General features: G+C 38.7%; 1 protein-coding gene across 1 annotated transcript; it reads left to right on the top strand.

Annotated features, from left to right (window-relative positions):
• The first annotated feature begins 15,919 nt into the window (after positions 1 to 15,919).
• On the top strand, positions 15,920 to 18,579 carry LOC148012365 (UDP-glycosyltransferase 76E4-like). The gene is made up of 2 exons (XM_087669023.1): positions 15,920 to 16,707; positions 17,291 to 18,579. The coding sequence occupies exons 1-2, from the start codon at positions 15,975 to 15,977 to the stop codon at positions 18,253 to 18,255; spliced, it is 1,698 nt and encodes a 565-aa protein (XP_087525149.1). The 5' UTR covers positions 15,920 to 15,974; the 3' UTR covers positions 18,256 to 18,579.
• The last annotated feature ends 452 nt before the right edge of the window (positions 18,580 to 19,031 follow it).

Genomic DNA, 19,031 nt, shown 5'->3' with positions numbered 1-19,031 from the left:
ATGCACTGCGTGATTCAGCGTGCCACCGTGGGGCTTTGGTAGCCTATCTAACAAGCTTCATTTCCATTAAAAAATATTGGGAAATGTTTTAGCCACAGAGTAAAAAACCACGCAGTAACCCTAATCCTTCCTCCATAGCCAAAAATTCTTCAAGCTCAAAACCACCTTATTTTCTCTCTCTGAAGACTTATTGAATATTTTCCAAGCATATGGCTCCACAAGTATCTCTTGATACTAGTCACTTAGTGTTTTTTGGCACTTGTGCTTGTTAGCACACTCAAGATCATTTCTTCTGCTGCTAAAATCTGAGAATTTTGGAGCCGATTTGCTACTTTTCCTACAACTTCAACATGGGCAAGGACTCTCCGATAGTTTTCTTTTTAAGGGGCTCGGGTTTCACACCTGGCAGACCTGCATCAAGCTTATCCTAATAAAGAAGGGTCTCTAGGCCATCACAAGTGTCGAAGAAAAGAAGCCTCGTGATGCAAACCTGGTAGTCACTTGGCAAAAGAATGATGATAAGACTCAAGCCATTATCAAACTCGAGCTAGATGACAGCTATATCCACCATGTGGATAATTTTGATACTTCACATGATACATGGAAGAGACTTGACACCTTGTTTGGTGCACAGTCTAAGTCATCAAAGTATGGTCTCTTGATTGAAATTTTCAAGCTTGACATAAAGTCTAGCACATCACTTTCCACACATCTAAATTACATAGAAGGACTTCTAACCCAGCTTACACGAATCAACATTAAAATGGAAGAAGATGTTTGCATTGGTGTTCTTCTTAAAAGTTTGCTTCTTGAATATAATAATGTATCAACAACCTTAATCAATATGCCAAACCCTAAGCTTGTTGATATCCAGGCATCACTATTAGAGGAGGAAAAGTAGCTAAAAACTAAGAAAGAACCAAGCACCTCTAGAAATGAACAAGCGTTATATGTTGACAATAGGTACGAAGGCAAGAAGGACAAGCTTTTTTGTGATTTTTGCAAAAGGACTAGACACATCGAGAAGTTCTACCATGCCAAAAAGAGGTGCCAGAAGGCCTATCTTGTTGTAGTTAAAGAAGAAGAAGATCTTGGAGCAAAGGAAGAAGAAGACCACTAGGAGAAGGACAAGCCTCATCAATCCTTCTCTACCTACTCTGATAGATTATTTTAGCTCTAAGCCCAAATGTTCCTATCATAAGCTTGTAAACTCCTCATGTAGCCTTGCACTATAGCCTTTGTACACTTTGTGAGGCCCTTGTTACAGCCTCTGGATGTCCACCATGTTTGTGGTACCCACACTTAGCCTTTTTTGTGCCAGTTTTCGGTGTTTTGCTATGTTTATGGTGTGCCCACACTTTGCAAGTGTTGCTTTCACTAAAGCCTCTACACACTTTGTACTTCTAGTTGTGATTGAGGAGGGGTGTTGAGATTTGCAATCACATCCATGCTACCTCTTTGTAAGAGCAGAAAGGTTGAGGACATGCAGGTTGCAGGAATCCCATAGGCATAGAGAGAAAGACTAGCACCTACCCATCTCTATATAACATTGTACTTGGATGTCACTTTCATATGAGATGGATGCAATGTCACTATCATTCTGCTTTTCAGTTTAGTATACCTACTATTTGGTTTATGTACTTCAGTCAATTCACTTTGTCTTTCTCATGTCCAAGTACATATGAGTTTGGTCTATGTCTATGAACCACCATAGTTGCCATGCTCTATATCCCGTTTTTTCACAGGAGAAGACTATAAGAAGAAAAACCCTTAGAGAATATCTCGTCCACCAGTGGAAAGGCTACCCTGAAGAGGATGCCACTTGGATTGACCATAAATCACTATGTAACCAATATCCCCAGTTTCATTCGAGATGAGGACATCTCGATTCCTCTAAGGGGGATAGGATGTGATATCCTGACTTTAATTTAAAATCCTTCTGACTTCTCACAGAATGGACTTAACGAACTCTAAAATCATTAAATAGAGAAGATCTCGAGTAAAAAGACCCGAGGATCGTAACTCGATATTTTTCTAGATTGACAAGGACTGTAGCCACCCATCACATAAGTTATCACGTGAACGAGAGGTATGAGCCATATTAGTCATTAGTGTTAGTGTCTATAGTATGGATAGTCCAAAAATACTAGATTTTGGGATAAAACTAGCATATTTTTTATATTTTGATTTATTGTAAATATCCTAAAAAGCTATGTAAACTCTAGAATAGGGTGTCATGCAAAAAAACAAGTGGATTTTAAAGCCAAATTTGGAGATTTCATGCAAAAAGAAGGATTGGTGAAATTGCATGCATTGTGATTGCAATTTATAGGCAGCAAACAACACTCCGAATGGGAAGAAGAAGAAGGAGTGATCTAGAAGAATTCTGATCAGGTGTTTGAGGGTTTTAACCCCCTTTTCAGAGCCAACGAAAGCATCAGATTGCATCTTGGAAGCTTCAGATTGCTGATTTTGCCAAGATCCGTTCCAAAAAGAGCTCTTCTTCTTAGCCACAACCCTTCTTCTCCAATTTATCTATAAATTTGAGGCATGGGGAGCTGTTGAGGGTAGTCAAAGCAAGAGAGGAGAGGCCCTTCTCAGGAGTATAGAGCAAGAGGGAGTGGGGCAAGAGAAGCATGAAAATAGGAATTTCTCGTCAAGAAGACAAGGAGGATACTCCCGACCTCTCAAATTTAATTCCTCCGTCCCTTCTATCCTATTCCCTTGTGGAATCAAGACTCTTCTCAATTTCTCAAAAATCTTGGTAATTGCTCCCCTCCCCTCCTCGTCAATCAAAAATTCCATCAATCTAATTACCCCCAAGATCCTTTTCGAGATTCCCCTTTTTTGTGATCTTGCGAGATTAAAGACCATGGCCCCAAAGAAGAAAGCTACGAAGGTTGTGGTGGTAGGAGCTACCAATAATGCTGGGGACATAATTACTACAAACGGCATGGTGAGTAAGGGGATTACAAATGAAGCTGCAAATACCATCAACCAAGCACCCGTCATGGATCCTCAAGTACTATTTTTCTTAAATAAAATTTGCTAGAAGGCCTTTATCCCATGAATAGGCAATAGAAGCTACATGGGTAAAATAAGATTTTTTTCGATTCCTACATATAATTTCTTTGAGGAATTCTTAACCACGAATTCCAAGGGGTAACTTGGGTATATACAAGATGAACCTAAGTGATTACAAGGAAGGTATTGTGTGCCTAAAAGATTTAATATTTTTTATTTTTTCCTTGATCAAACAAAATCTCTGATGGGTAATAATGAACGCTAATCCTCGGTATATAAGAGACCTTGAGATGAAATTGCAAAATGATATTGTTTGTAATTAAACTAACTAATATTTTCTTTTATTGTAGGCATAGACCCATGAAACTCTAAGGGAGTTATCCTCAAGTATAAAATTCTTGCTTAAATTTAGTCCAAACTAATCCCCAAGGAAGAGAAGTCCAGGAAGACTATTGGAAGGTATTGCCACTTATGTTGATTTATCTCGAAGTTATTTTGCCACTTATGCTAATTTTCCTTGATGTTTTTTTTTTGGAAAGAAAAGATTTGTCTTGGAAATAAACTTGTTAAAAATTTTATGTATAATGCATTTGAAATAAGATGCTTGCGATTGTAAGCTAGAAACTGATCTTTTCTAAAATCATCATGCTAAAAGATGGATGACTGAGTACATCGCCGATTGAGGTAGTGTTCTGGTGAACACAGAACACCGATTAAGGCAATGTTCTTGATGGCACTAGACCTCCCTAAGGCCATCGTGAATGAAATATACTGCAAGGGTTTTTTCTTTTTTGGTTTCACGTTATTGAGTTTAACCAATCATGATGTGAAAGGTCTTGTCGTAGGGAGCTCTACTCCGCCGATAAGAGAGGAGGTGAGGGTACCAAGGAGCTCTAGTCATAAACTCCTTAGGCTCTTAGGAACTACCAACTACACTTTGATTTCTAGACTCTGTCTGAAATTTCTAATACTAGTCAGGGAACGGAACTTGGAGAGAATAATACATTCGAACAAGAAAATATTTGTAAAAGGCCATTTTTCTAAAAGAAACTATTAAGAATGAATTTCTTTGCTCTGTTTTTGTGTCATGAATCAAGGGCATGTAAAGAATTTATATCAGGAGATAATTCAAAGAAGCTACTTTTATATGTTGAACCTAAAGTGGTAGGCAATTAGATAACTAAAACTACTCTCTCGAGGGAAGTGGGGGGATGGACCCCTGATGGATCCAGACCTATGGCTGGGTGATCTTGATAAGCTAAGAGCTTTCCTAAGAATGAATAAAAATTGCACTTGATGGACCATTCGAAACCAAAAATCCTAATTCGCATCACTTTAGAATCTGCTAATACTAATTAGTTCTAGTAATATATTTAATAAGAAAAACTCAACTCAACCCTCGTGGAAGTGGCCAAAACTTCCATTACGGGGTAGACTCAAGCAAGCCTAGTTAGCAAACTCCATGGGTTTTATCAAAATCCCAGATGGCGCTTCCTAGGACATCTGTTGATGGGCTACTAAGAACGTATCGCCAAGAAAAGCTCGAGCGGCATGTTACAAGTGCTAAAAGGGACTATGTTGTGGCATATTGTTTCTAAGGAAGGTGTTGCCATGGATCTTGCTAAATTTGCTAAGATTTTTGTGGGATTTTTGAGGCATCTAAATTATTATTAGTAGTTTATTTTTTATTTTTCAAAGGTGGCATCACTCTTAACAAATTGCTACAAAAAATACTCCTTTTAATTTGGATATTGCCTGTCATGGAGCATTTGAATTTCTTAAGCAAAAGTTAATTGAAGGACAAGTATTGGCTCCCGTGGATTGGATAAAGGAATTCCACGTTCATGCAAATGCATCTATGCACATTATGGGAGCTAGTTTATGTCAAGCTGATGACAATAAGGTGGATCGTCTCATTTATTACACAAGTCATAACTTAAGTGATGTAGAAATGAATTATATGACCACTGAAAAAGAATATTTATCAATGGCTTTTATAGTGGAGAAATTTCATCATTGTTTATTAGAGAATAATTTTACTATCTATGTTGATCATGAGGTGCTAAAGTATTTTCTTAATAAAGTAAAAAAATTTGGGCAAGTAATTCACTAGATATTATTATTTCAAGAATTTGATTTTCAAATAGTTACTTATCCTAGTAGAGCTCATGCTCTAGCAAATCATCTTTCTTTATTATTAACATCAAATAAGGAGGAGAGTGTTAAGACTTCAAGCTCTTTTATCTTTAGTATGTGTGTAACTGACACTCTATCACATGTCATATGTCCAGCTATATCAGCAAGTGTGGGATATTAAATAAGTCGATGACTTTAAGCTGTGTGTGAATGGTCTATAAGACCATTAGTGTGTTGTATTCACTTCAGTTATGTGTTATGGAATAATGAAGGAAATGAGATGAGAGCGCACTGCTCCTCTCTATTCCTCCAACCCTTCTCTCTATCTCTCAACATGGTATCAGAGCCATGAATGGGCTCTATGGTGGAGAGCATTTTGGAAGAAGACTTGAAGTTTGAAGGCCAAGGGTTCCTATGAATAGCAAGCTGCCTGCCATTGCTGTTTTGCAAGGTATGTGTTGAAGGTATTTCATCTTGCTTGAAGAAGAGGCTGTCTGAGCTAGTCTGGAGCATTGTGCATGCTTGTTTGAGCACTTTGAAGAAGGAATTGGCCATCATTGGTGTGAAGGACTGATACTGATCCCCCAAGCTGCATCACATGATTGTGCATGTTTCTTATTTGATCTCCTATGCTACAATTGAAGACATTGAGCACTAACCTAGCTATCCAATGCTTAGAGATACATTGTGGAAGGTACTTGAAGGTCCTCACATGGCAATGCATTGATGGAAGCTCACTTTGAAGGTTATGCACATGTACATAGACCTAGAACATAGCATAAACTACTATAAACAATGAATATACAGCATACATTGCATCTTGGTTGAAGCATTGAAGCTATCTCACATGCATTCTTGGCTCCATTGAAGTGTAGATACGTCCTAGAAGCATATGTATTGTGTCTTATACATTTGAGTCGCAATTTCTTGGACAAAACACTCAAATTTGAGAGTGTATGACAAGCTGAAAATTGTCATAAAACTGTGGACAACAAGCACTCATTGGTCCTGAAGCATTACATAACATATGTTAAATTATGTCAAATGTATGACATGGCATATGTCTGTTGAATGTTTGGAGGACTGAGATGAGCATTGAATGCTCATGAAAGCTCAAGCTTGGAGCTAAAAATAAATGCATCGACATTGTTTTGGTTGGTAACAAATAGGGAATGCATTCTCTGACATTGTTTGTTGAAGACAAAGTGTCTATGGTTGTCTGTATAGTCATGTATTGACCCCTACACTTGATAGCTCATGTATCAAGTACTTTGAGGAAATTTTGGAGCTAGATAAACCTTGTTTGACTAAGTATAGGTTGACTACAACCTGCAAGCAAGGTATTCAACACTTGATGTATATGCACTGAAATGTGCCTGCATGATCATGTATGGACTCCTACATGTACTAGCTGATGTCTGAGAGTTTTTGGAGCGTTCATGACATGTATACATCTCAGTTTTGGCCTTGAAAGACCTGGTGGTCATTGAAGATCTATAGATTTTTAGATTTTAGACTGCATGTTTGGTTGACTGCAGTGAGGTTGCATGATAGAGAGTTATAGCAACTACATGGTTTATGTGTTGACTGATATACCTACAGGTTATGCCACATGTTTGTGGATGGTCTTGAGAAGTTAATGGGCTGAAATACCCTAATTATAGCAGACATTTTGTTATAGAAAAATATCATAAATAGTCAAAGGCTGTAGTTGGTCAGTTAGACTTGTTGGCTTGTAGGAAGTCATGCATTGAATAGCCATTGTCTGTTACAATATGGCAAATGCAAACAGGACCACAACATAACCCAGATAGTGGGGGAAAATCTTGACATCAATAATGATGCCATATGGAAGTTTTGCATGGAGAAATTCTTGATAGGTAAATGATATTTGGACTTGGTGACATGTGTTGAAGCTGAACCTGAAATCCTAGAGAGGAATCCTACAGCTAATCAAAGACGAGTACACCAAGCTTGGTTGGAAAGAGTTCACAGGGTGCTACACTGGTTATCTTTGTGTATCTCGGATGCTATGGTAATGCAAATCATGAACTGCAAGTCGCCAAACAGATGCATGAAATATATTGATCATGTATTATGGCACAACTACAAGTGCCAAGAAGATACAGTTAAAGCAGAAATTCAACAACATGGAGAGAAAAGGCAGATCTATACATGATTATGTCACAGAGATTAAGACTATTGCATATCAGTTGGCATCCATTGGCACACATGTTAAGGATGAAGACATGGTTGTAGTGACATTAAATGGCTTGGGATTTGAATATAAGTCATTTGATACTTCCATATCTATGTGGGCTGAAATGTTGGATTTCAATGAGCTGGTTGCATTGCTTATTCATAAGGAAGTGAAACTTGGCTTAGCTACAGGCTCTAGTAGCTCCAAGAGCAAGGATGTTGTCTTTTATTCGCATCAACGCGGCTGTGGTGGCAACCGTGGTAGACGTTATGGTTATGGTAAAATGTATCTCATAGCAATAATATCCAACACGGTTCAAATGCAAGAGGAGTTGGAAATTTCAAAGGCAGGGGGAGATCTAGCCCTAGAGGTAGAGGCTTCTGGGAACAGCAGTAGCATCCATCTGACAATCCTAATAAGGATAAGGATTTTCACTATTGTGGAAAGTATGGTCATATTGCCAAGGACTACTAGAAGAAGAAGGGCAATAAAAAGGGCAGGCAACATGGACATTATGCATCATCCAATTAGACAGATGATGCTTCTAGGGATAGACTATTTGCCATGATATATGTGAAAGACAGGGCTACTAAGAAGTCTACTAAGGATGCTGTTTGGTATATTGATTCGGGAGCATCGAATCATATGACCCCTCATGGTGACTAGTTTATTGACATGGTGCCTGAGAGGAATGGCTATCTATGCATAGGGGATGACACACATCATAGCATTGAACATAAAGGCATAGTGCCTTTGGTAATCCATGATGGCAAGAAGAAGAACTTACATTATATATTGCATGTCCTGTCAATTACTAAAAATCTATTGTTTATGGGCCAGATGATTGAGCAAAATTTGCAGGTTAGGTTTAATAAGCATGGTTGCTTCATTGAGGATTTTGGTAATGGCTGCAAATTGATTGCTCGTGGTCATAGGAATGGCAAGATGTTTACTCTTGATGCCACTTTGCCACATTTGAAATCTGCCATGTTGGCCAATGGCTCTAGCATAGTTAGAGATTTAGAAATATGGCACAAGAGAGTGGGACATGTTAATCTTCAGCGGCTACAAATGATGTAGAAGAAACAACTTGTTACAGGTCTACCCAAGTTTGCCAACACAAATATTGGTCATGTCTGCAATGCTTGTCAGTATGGTAAATAGTCAAGGTCGTCATTTGTCAACCATGTAAGAAATAGTAAGCGACCATTTCACTTGGTTCACTTTGATGTGTGGGAGACCAACCCATAATGTATCTATGGGAGGCTCTAAGTATTATGTGACATTCATTGATGACTTCAATTGCTATACTTGGGTTTATATATTGAAAACAAAGGATGAGGTGTTTGCTGTTTTTTAGCGATTTAAGCATCAAGTTGAAAAGGAATTTAACTGCTACATCTCTTGTTTGAGATCTGACAATGGCGGGGAGTATGTGTCAAATGAATTTGACAAATTTTTGGCTGAAAATGGCATACATATGCAGCTTACATGCAGCTACACTCCATAGCAGAATGGGATACCTAAATGAAAGAATAGGGTCTTAATGGAAGCTGCTCGTGCAATTATGAATGAGAAGAAGATGCTGCTCTATTATTGGGCTAAGGGTGTTATTATGACAACCATGTATATCTTGAACAGGACTCCCACTACAGGTATTCATGATACGACACCATTTCAAAAGTTGTATGGCTACAAGCCTGATAAAAGTCACATGAAAGTATTTTCTTGTCTTGCTTATGTGCACATCCTTGATGAGAAGAGGAAGAAGTTGGATCTGGAAGCACATAAGTGTGTCTTTATTGGTTATTCGTAGGAGAAGAAGGCATATAAATGCTATGATCCCTCTACTCGGGAGACACTAGTGAGCAGAGATGTTATCTTTGATGAGAAGGCATCTTGGTATGCATCACCTACTATAGTGCCATTGGATATGCCTTCTACACATGTTTCTACAGTTGATTTGCAGCAGAGTACTACATTGACAGGACCTAATGGTAGGATGGTATCTCCATGGATAGGAAGATTGCAGAGCTCTGGCTCACCATCCACTGATACTACTATGTCAGTGAGGGGGAGATATGATGTGGTGGATAGCAAAGGGAAAGAGCAAGCTTCTGATGATACATCTGGTGTGATGACACCTGGCAGGATGACTTCAAGCTATGACTCAGCTGATAGTCTAGACAGTGAGCTTGGTATTCCGACTGTGTATACACCTAGCACTAGGCAGAACATGTATATTCCCCTCATGAAAGAGGAGATTCAAGTAGTGCACCACAACTTAGATGCTCGCAAAGAGTAAGGTACCGTGTGGATAGAGGGACTTACAATGGTCACTCTGCGAAGCATTATGCTTACATGACAAAAGTGGTAGAGGTCAAAGAACCTACTACATATGCTAAAGCAGTGATGTATAAAAATTGGTGCACAGCTATGGATGAGAAAATATCTACATTGGCCGAAAATAGAACATGGGATCTTGTACCACTGCCAAAAGGAAAGAAGACCATTGGCTACAAATGGGCCTACAAGATTAAATGCAAGTCGAATAGCAATGTAGAGAGGTACATAGCCCAAGCTTGCAATAAAAATGATATGCTTAGCAGTATGGGTTAGACAGTTAGGAAACATTCATTCCTATTGCGAAGATGGCAATCATACGAACAGTGAATGCATTGGCTGCTGCTGCTAAAGGCTAGAAATTGTAGCAGATGGATGTTAAGAATACATTTCTCAATGGTGATTTAGTAGAGGATGTTTATATGGATCAGCCTGAAGGGTATGTACACCCTAATTTTCAGCATTATGTATTCAAGTTGAAAAAAGCATCGTATGGGCTGAAGCAGGCTCCAAGAGCATGGCATACAAGCATCAGTAATTACTTGCAGAGTTTGGGATTCACTGTTGGCAAGGCTGATCATAGTGTGTTTTAAGAAAAAGACTAGTTATCTATGTTGATGATTTGATAATCACAGGTGATGATGACTTGGGGATACATCATGTTATGTGGATGTTGAAATCTGAATCTGATATGAAAGACTTAAGTGAACTGAAGTATTTCTTGGGTATTGAGGTGATCAAGGAGGATGAAAATGATTTATGACTGATGCAAAAACACTATGCCATGGAAATGATAAAGAAATATGGCATGGTTGAATGTAAATCGTTGGATACACCTCTTGATCAGAAGGTCAAGTTGGACATTAACACTAGAGCTGAAATTGATGATGTGATTATGTACCAGGTAGATGGTTGGAAGTTTGATCTACTTGACCATCACCAGTGACTTAAGTTATACTGTTGGGCTCATGCAGAAGCCCAAAAAGCCACATTTGGAAGCTGTTAGGTGCATTATGAGATATGTAAAGTCCACCGTAGATTATGGATTGTTTTATGTGAAAGCTAAGCCCTTGACACTGGTTGGATACACAAATGCAGATTGGGCATGATGCTCACATGACCGTAGATCTACAAGTGGTTATGCCTTTGGATTTGGAAGTGGAATGATTAGTTGGAGCAGAAAGAAGCAATCTATGGTTGCATTGTCTAGCACCGAGGCACAGAGTATAGGGGTGTTGCATTAGTAGCATGTGAGATTGCATGGCTGCTCAAGCTTATGGCTGATTTGGACATATAGGTGGATAATCCAGTGACCTTGTTATGCAAAAATCTTAGCAATGTACTACTGGAAACAAATCTAATTTATCAAGCCAAGACTAAATACATTGAGGTACACTACCATTTTACAAGAGAGATTATTCTTGTAGGGAAAGTAGATCTTATTGATGTGAAGACTAATGAATAGGTTGTAGATATCTTTACCAAGTCTTTGGGTAAAGATAAGTTCAGTTTTTTTTAATAGCTACTTGGTGTGTAGAGGTTGGCTTAAGCTTGAGGGGGAGTGTTAAGACTTCAAGCTCTTTTATCTTTAGTATATGTGTAACTAACACTTTCTCACCTATGTCCAACTGTATCAGTAAACGTTAAATAAGTCAGTGAATTTAGGCTATGTGTGAATGGTCTATAAGACCTTTAGTGTGTTGTATTCACTTTAGTTATGTGTTATGGAATAATGAAGGAAATGAAATGAGAGCACATTGCTCCTCTCTATTTCTCCAACCCTTCTCTCTGTCACTCAACAGAGGGTGTGAAAGATTATTTTCTTGATACATCACTTTTTACCATAGAGATACTAATTCCATGGTATGCAGATGTTGTTAATTTTCTTTGGTGCAAAAAAAGTGATAGATATTTATGCAAGCATGCTCCTATGGATCATTAGGGGGTTACCTATATAAATTCTTCCCTAGAGAGGGTATTTATCGTTTATGCATAAGGAAAGATGAAGTTCTAGTGGTTCTTAAAACATTGCATGATGAGCCTTTCGTTGACCATTTTGCTAGTGAATTAACAACAAGGAAGGTTCTATTAGTTGGTTATTGGTGGCCTACCTTATTTAAGAATGCTCACTATTATTGCCAAAAATGTGATGTATATCAAAGGAATGGTCAATCTTCTAAGAGTTTTGCTACACCTTTGACACCTATATTAGCATTAGTGCCTTTTGAGAAATGGGAAATTGACTTTGTGGGTCCAATTTATCTGCCTACAAGATATCGATCTAATCGATATATCTTGGTTTGTATTGATTATATTACTAAGTGGGTAAAAGAGAAAGCACTCATAAGAGATAAAGCCATTGAGGTGGCTAAATTCATGTATGAGAATATTATTACAAGTTTTGGTTGCCCACTGGAGTTGGTGAGTGAATCAATACCTTATTACCCTAGACCTAATGGCCAAGTAGAAGTAATTAATCAAATTATTTATGGAATTTTAACTTTAAAAATTGCTTCTCATAGATGAGATTGGGATGAGCGTCTACATAAGCATTATGGGCCTACAAAACCACTTACAAGGTAATAGTGCAAAATATGTCATTCAATTTGGTTTATGAGGCCAATGATATCTTCCCTATCAAGAAAGAGTTACCTACTTTACAAGTGGCCCTCTTGCTGTTGCAACTAGGAGAAGCTGAATCGTTTTGCAAGGCAAGATTTTACAATTAGTACCACTAGATGAGGAGAGATTATTAGCCTTACAAAGTTTAAAGGCAATGCAAAAGTGTCGTAAAACTTGGCATGATTAGAATATCAATCTACAAGAGTTTAAAGAGAATGATTTGGTTTTACTTTACGATGGTTGCTATTACAAATTCCTTGAAAAGCTTAAAATTTGCTAGCTAGGACCTTTTAAGATTATTAAAGTTTATGATAATGATTCTATAGCCTCCTCAAAAGAGGCCTTTGATACTCCTCATGCTAGCTAATTTGGATACATATATTTAAAGGTACATATATACGTAAATGCACATGCATAGCCTACACATATACATGTTTCTATATGCAAATGTAGCATAACACAATAGAATAGGATTCATAGAATAGCACGACACATACAACAATGAGATTTAACATACATAATCTCTAAATCACATCATAGTAGCTTCCTTCTTACATGAGCTTCAATCAACCCAAATTTTCCCCTAAACCATGGACATGGATACTAGTTTAAAAAGGCATGGGCATAGCTGAAGTAAAGTCCTATTTTCTTCTAAGTCAAGTATCATTCATAATCTTTGGTAGCTCTCCTCTTTGGACTTATAGAGGACTTAGTTGTATTTGAGCATATGCTAAACTATTGTTCTAATAAACTATGAGAATGAAAAACCTAAATTAAACACTCGGGGAAGTTACTACATATATATCCTCTACATCACATGCATTCAATGTCTATTTATAAATATCCTTATCTGTGAATTTTTCTTGAATAAAACATAACCTTTTTCTATTCAATATATAAATAACCCATTTATATTACACCCTTCTGTATGTAAATATATATATATAAATGGTATTTTAAAAATACATTATTTTGAACCCACAACCCACATGATGCATACAAATATTCATAAGTAACTTACCCTAAATTAAACATCAAACTAAATATAGATAGTAGAACCTTTGATTACTTGATGATGATGTCCTTTGGCCTTTTCTTTAAGAACTAAATAGACAAATGCTACACCCTACATGCATAAGAGATTAATAAAAAAATTTAAAAATAATAATTAATAATTTCAATTAAAAATATTTTAAAAATCAAACATACTTGCTACAGTTCTACTATAGTTTGTGTGTTAAACACCTCATCAATTTGAGGCATGGCATTGCGACATGTTTATTCAAACATCAAATATCATTGAGTGAAAACACAATGTATATGCTAAATAAACCAATTCCTAGAAATCACATTTAAAGTTACATTTTATTACATGATATTATCTTTAGGAGAGGAACCGTTGATAGACCTATTGACACTAGTGAAAATATCCACATTAACAAAGATGGGAAACGATGTTGTTTCTTTGCATGAACCTATTATAGACCCTCATGATCATGGCATCATGCACATTCATAGACTAAGTAAAGAAAAAGATTCACAATAGTAAACAAAGAGTTTACTTTATAAGCTTGAATCGGGAAAGTACATTTCCTCTTCACTAGAACTCCTCTTCAAAGTTGTGTGTGTGTGTGTGTGTGTGTGTGTGTGTGTGTGTGTGTGTGTGTGTGTGTGTGTGTGTGTGTGTGTGTGTGTGTGTGTGTGTGTGTGTGTGTGTGTGTGTGTGTGTGTGTGTGTGTGTGTGTTTATGTGAACGTTTTTTTATAGCTTATATCTTTTCATTCAAAAGTAAAGATGAAAGAGTGGGCACATTATTTTAAAATCAAGTGCACATCACAATTGGTGTTTATATGGTTGAAAAAATAATCATTAAAAAGTGCATTAGAATTTGCATGCATACACTCATTTTGACCAAAGGTATCCTCACATGATTATACATGAAATGTTACGAAAATTAAACGCACACACTAGTGCATATCATGCCTTTGTATCTCTGCTCTGATTGTGTTATAGTGCCAAGTTCACGTTCTCTATTGTGTGTCTAGAATATGGGTCCAAAAAATATGTGTGGAAAGTGTCTCTTTTGAGATTTGTATAAAACATGTTCTCCTTATAAATTATTTATTGTAATACAAACTCTTGCTCACATTGTAATCCCTTAGAGTCTCCTTGGTGGCATAATCTATATCATATCCTACAGTGAACAAGTCTAAAAAACAAATTCTCTTATATGATCTCTTGCTCTAAGCTCATGACCTTGCATCTCATCTTGGCTCTTGCACCTGTGATTTTGACTGTGATTATGTATGGATACCCCCTCATGAAGATAATTTCTTGGCCTTTTTTGGACGAGTGGATGCTCATCCTAGAATTTCCTCCTTGTGTCAAGAGTGCTACCATTCAAGAAGAACTATTAGATATGGTATATGGTTTTTTTGTGGTTCCATAAGAGGAGTTTGTACACTAAATGGCTCATATTGGAGGTAATATTTCCTTGTACAATTAGTATGAGGCAAATTATGAGCTTTGTTTTTTGTGACTCAATATCTTCTTGTGTAGGTAAATGGCTATAAAGTTTCGTGTCGTTCATCTCTACCAACTATCAACAATGTTTTGTTACAAGATAGACTCAGAGACTACTCAAGCAACTAGGTCCATATATCTTAGGGGGTTCAAATAGTGCTATTCATGAAGAGCTATTTGAATGACTACTCAACTATACATTAATGATGTTGGGTAAGCATGCCAATGCTATGCATGACTACTTTTTTCCTATATGGATGTGGTGGATATGTGTTTTTTATTTTGAGTTTTTTTTTAAATCATCTCCTTGTAATATCTTTCATGTGGATTTTTTTAATTAACCATTTTTTTTGGGAAAAAAACATTGAGGGTTCTTGTAACCTCCATAGGTTAATGCCAAAGTCATGACTAGACTAGTATTATGGCAACACCATTCAATCCTTGGAGCCATGACAAAGTTGTCACATTAGCAAACTAGCTTGCTGAAGTATGCATAAGACTAGTAAAAACTAATGCAACATTGGGAGCAACTTCAACAACTTTGGGGGTGCATATGTATCCTATTTGAGTGTGCCTCTTTCTAGGCTCTTTACCCTAGTTTAATGCAATGCATGGTATGCTTGTTTATTGGCTTTCATGAATCTTCTAGCATCTTTTCCTCTTGGTTTACAGGTATATTAAGAGGGAACATTGCCATTGTGAGGAGTTTCCCTTTATTGAATTTGAAATGTCATTTTTCTTTGGTTTGGCTACAAATTAAGGAATCACATTTTGCATGGAAATGTTGGTATGCCAAGAGAGAACCTACATATGAGTGTTGTTGAATGAAAAGAGACACCACAAGAAGCAAAATGACTATTGATAACCTCAAGCATGGGTAGTGGCTAATCTACCTAGTTTTCTTTCCTTGTAAGCTTTTTATTCATCTATAAGCCCCCATAAAGAGTCATTGAAAAGGGTCCTCAAGAAGGTGGCGAGAGGAGTTTCCTTGTGGTGCAAGGTAAGGACATGGTTACAAGAGTTGCCTTGTGATGCAAGGTAAGGCATGGGTTATCAGCCCGGTCACCTTACGATACCTTACAACGCACAAAGCGAGCGAGCGAGAGAGAGAGAGAGAGAGAGAGAGATGGCAACTCACATTCTGATCTTCCCAGGCCCAACGCAAGGGCACATCAATGGCATGATGAACTTCGCAAGGTATCTTCTCTCCTGTAATTCCGCTTCTTCTCTGCTCACCAGAGCTCATGATACTGATCTTGATCATGATAATACCCATGACGGCTCTGGCAATGGCATTAACAACACTGATCATATATTGAGCAAAACAATGATGACGGTCACCATCGTCCACTCAGCGAGGAACTTTGCACGCCTCTGCCAGCACCGCCCGAACAGCATCATCAAAGAACAGCCCACAGGCAGCATCATCGATGGGTCACACACAGTCACCGGCCATGGCAGCAGCTTCATCGATGAATCATGCAGTACAGGCAGCCATGGCAGCTGCTTGCGCATCGAGGTGCTCCCAGACGGGCTTGTACCTGCACCAGATGGAATTTATATTACCCCGCCAATATATTCATCAGAGAACATCATCATGGAGCGGGACCTCACAATGCAAGAGTATTTCGCCTCCCTGCGCGTCATGGCCGACGCCCTGCCCTCCCTGCTGTCCAGGCTCAAGGAGCAACGCCGCCCTGTCACCTGCCTCATCTCAGACACGCTCCTTCTCGGCACGCAGGCCGCCGCCGACCGCTTCGGCATCCCTCGCGTCGACTTCTGGACCTCTACTGCCGCCTGCTTCTGCTCCTGCCTCCACTTGCCTATCCTCATCTCTCATGGCTTCCTCCCATTGCCAGGTACTGCATTGCCCCTGTTATCATGATAAGAAGTTTTTAGCATTTTCCAATGTGGGAAAGAGGGGTTCCTTTCCCTTATTCAGGCAGCACCCCATCCTAGCTGCATGCCAATTCAAACAGGCTTGCAAGCAGCTCATCCTTTTGCATTAAGTTCGAAACATTCACTCATCCTTCTGATACAACCAATCAACTCGGCCAGATTCTTGGACACTTTGATACTGCAACAAGACTCTGTGTCTGGGTGGTTTGTGAGCTTTGGTCATCTTTTGGGTCGATCCGTGTGATACTAACTGCTCTAACAAGAATATATAAGCAGCGGCATAGGTGGCTCATGCACTGTGAGGTACTTGATACACAAGAGAGGATTCCTTCATAGGTTGGGTTAACTATTGCATTCCCTTGTCACAACAATATTATGGTTAGTCTAAGAAGTATCGACACCTATCACAGCATATGATAATCTCTTCAGAATGCAGATGTGTATAAGGAACTTTGAAAGATTGTGCATCTAGAGTTCAGTTTCTTCCAGTAATGTTGCCGCAGTTCTCTTGCAACATATTCACTTTAAGACATGTTTCTTCAGATCTGCCAGATATAGAAGCACATTTGGAGCACACCAAAGTGGATGTCATACCTGGAATTCCTCCATTCCCCCTTGCAGAACTCACCAAACAGATCCTTACCAAAGACCTTGCACATCCATGGATCCAGTTCATGCAGGAGTGTTTTCTGCAGGTACCTGCAGCTGACCGAGTCTTCATTCACACTTTTGATGACATAGAAGGGCATGTTTTGAAGGTAATCCAGGATGTGTTAGGGCTACCGGTCCACCCAGTTGGTCCTTTATATGCATTTGATAATCCCGGTGAAGAAAACAAGGAACCTAGTACAGCCAGCCTGTTGCCTGAGGATAAGAAGTGCTTGGGATGGCTAGACAGGCAGGAGCTGTCTTCAGTGATTTATGTCTCCTTTGGAAGCTGTGCTACTTTATCTCTAAGTGAAATTCAAGAACTGGCATTGGGGCTGGAAGCCAGTGAACAGCCATTTATATTGGTGCTGCGGCCGGCTTCACACTTGGAATATAGCCTTGAGGATGTTTTACCTGATGGATATGCTTCGAGAATAGTGAGTAGAGGCATTGTGACCAGTTGGGCACCTCAGAAGGCTGTTTTAGCACATCCAGCTGTAGGAGGATTCATGACCCATTGTGGATGGAACTCTACAATGGAGGGAATGTGGATGGGCGTGCCATTGCTGGGGTGCCCCCGGGGTTCTGAGCAGACCTCGAACATGAGGCACATTGCAAAAGTTTGGAAGAATGGGTTAACACTCGAAAGAGGAAAGGGAAGTCTGATAACCAAGGAAGCAGTAGAGAGGGGTGTGAGGAGATTGATGGTAGGTGAGGAGGGGAAAGAGGCAAGAAGAAGAGCCATGGAGTTAAAGGACAAGGCAAGGAAGGCTGTGGCAGAGGGTGGGAGCTCAAGGGAGCATCTGGATCAATTTGTGAGAGACATGATTGGCAGGTGGGCTCTCCAGATGCATCATTAAAGTATCTGATAGATTTAAACATGTGAGAACTCCTACATTATGAAGTACTCTGATAGATGCAAACCATGTTAGAACTCCTAGCTGATTACTTCTCTTTGCTTCTTGCATTGATCATAAAGCATTCTGTAAATTTATCTACAAGTGAGAGCTTGTGGCTTTGCTGTCAATGCAAATGGTTACTCATTTTTTCCTTGTGTTTCAACTCCCATGCCCAAACGAGTTGCCATCACCAAATGTCATCTTTTGAGGGCTAGGGCTTTCACCTCAGATTCATGTAAATCGACCATAGACCACCCTAGCAAACATGTTCATGGATTCCTCTGTTCAGCATTGCATATGCTTTATAATATCAGAACTGTTCATGGATTCCTCTGTTCAACGCTGCATATGCTTAATAATTTCAGAACTGTTCATGGATTCCTCTGTTCAACACTGCATATGCTTAATAATTTCAGAGCTTTCTTCTTTTCTTCTTCTTCTTCTCTTTCTTATCAGTTGCATCTACATCGAAGGGAGGAAGACTGTTAACAAGGATGAACGAGAAATTGATGTAGCTAGTTTTCAGTGGGCTTCGCAAGGCATGCAAGCTCCCTTGTATGTGTTTAAGGATCTTTTAGGTCGTTCGATGAATCATGATATTTAGCACATAATATGGACATGTGTCTACCACTTGTGATGTACAAACTTTAATGTGTAGGTGTGTGTAGGTGTGTGATGCATAAAAGGGGGTACATGGATTTAACATACAATATTGTTAAGGGTGGCATCAATTAGTG

This window comes from Lygodium microphyllum, chromosome 27 (genome assembly GCF_053477565.2).
Source record: "Lygodium microphyllum isolate KBCC chromosome 27, Lygodium_microphyllum_v1.1.10, whole genome shotgun sequence".
Classification (NCBI taxonomy): domain Eukaryota; kingdom Viridiplantae; phylum Streptophyta; class Polypodiopsida; order Schizaeales; family Lygodiaceae; genus Lygodium; species Lygodium microphyllum.
This window is presented reverse-complemented; position numbering and strand designations above follow the sequence as displayed.

Bases quoted from the DNA above. Each gene is read 5' to 3' on its own strand.
- LOC148012365 (XM_087669023.1), top strand. From the start codon at position 15,975: ATGGCAACTCACATTCTGATCTTCCCAGGCCCAACGCAAGGGCACATC. The intron at 16,708-17,290 runs GTACTGCATTGC...ATGTTTCTTCAG, and splicing joins TGGCTTCCTCCCATTGCCAG to ATCTGCCAGATATAGAAGCA.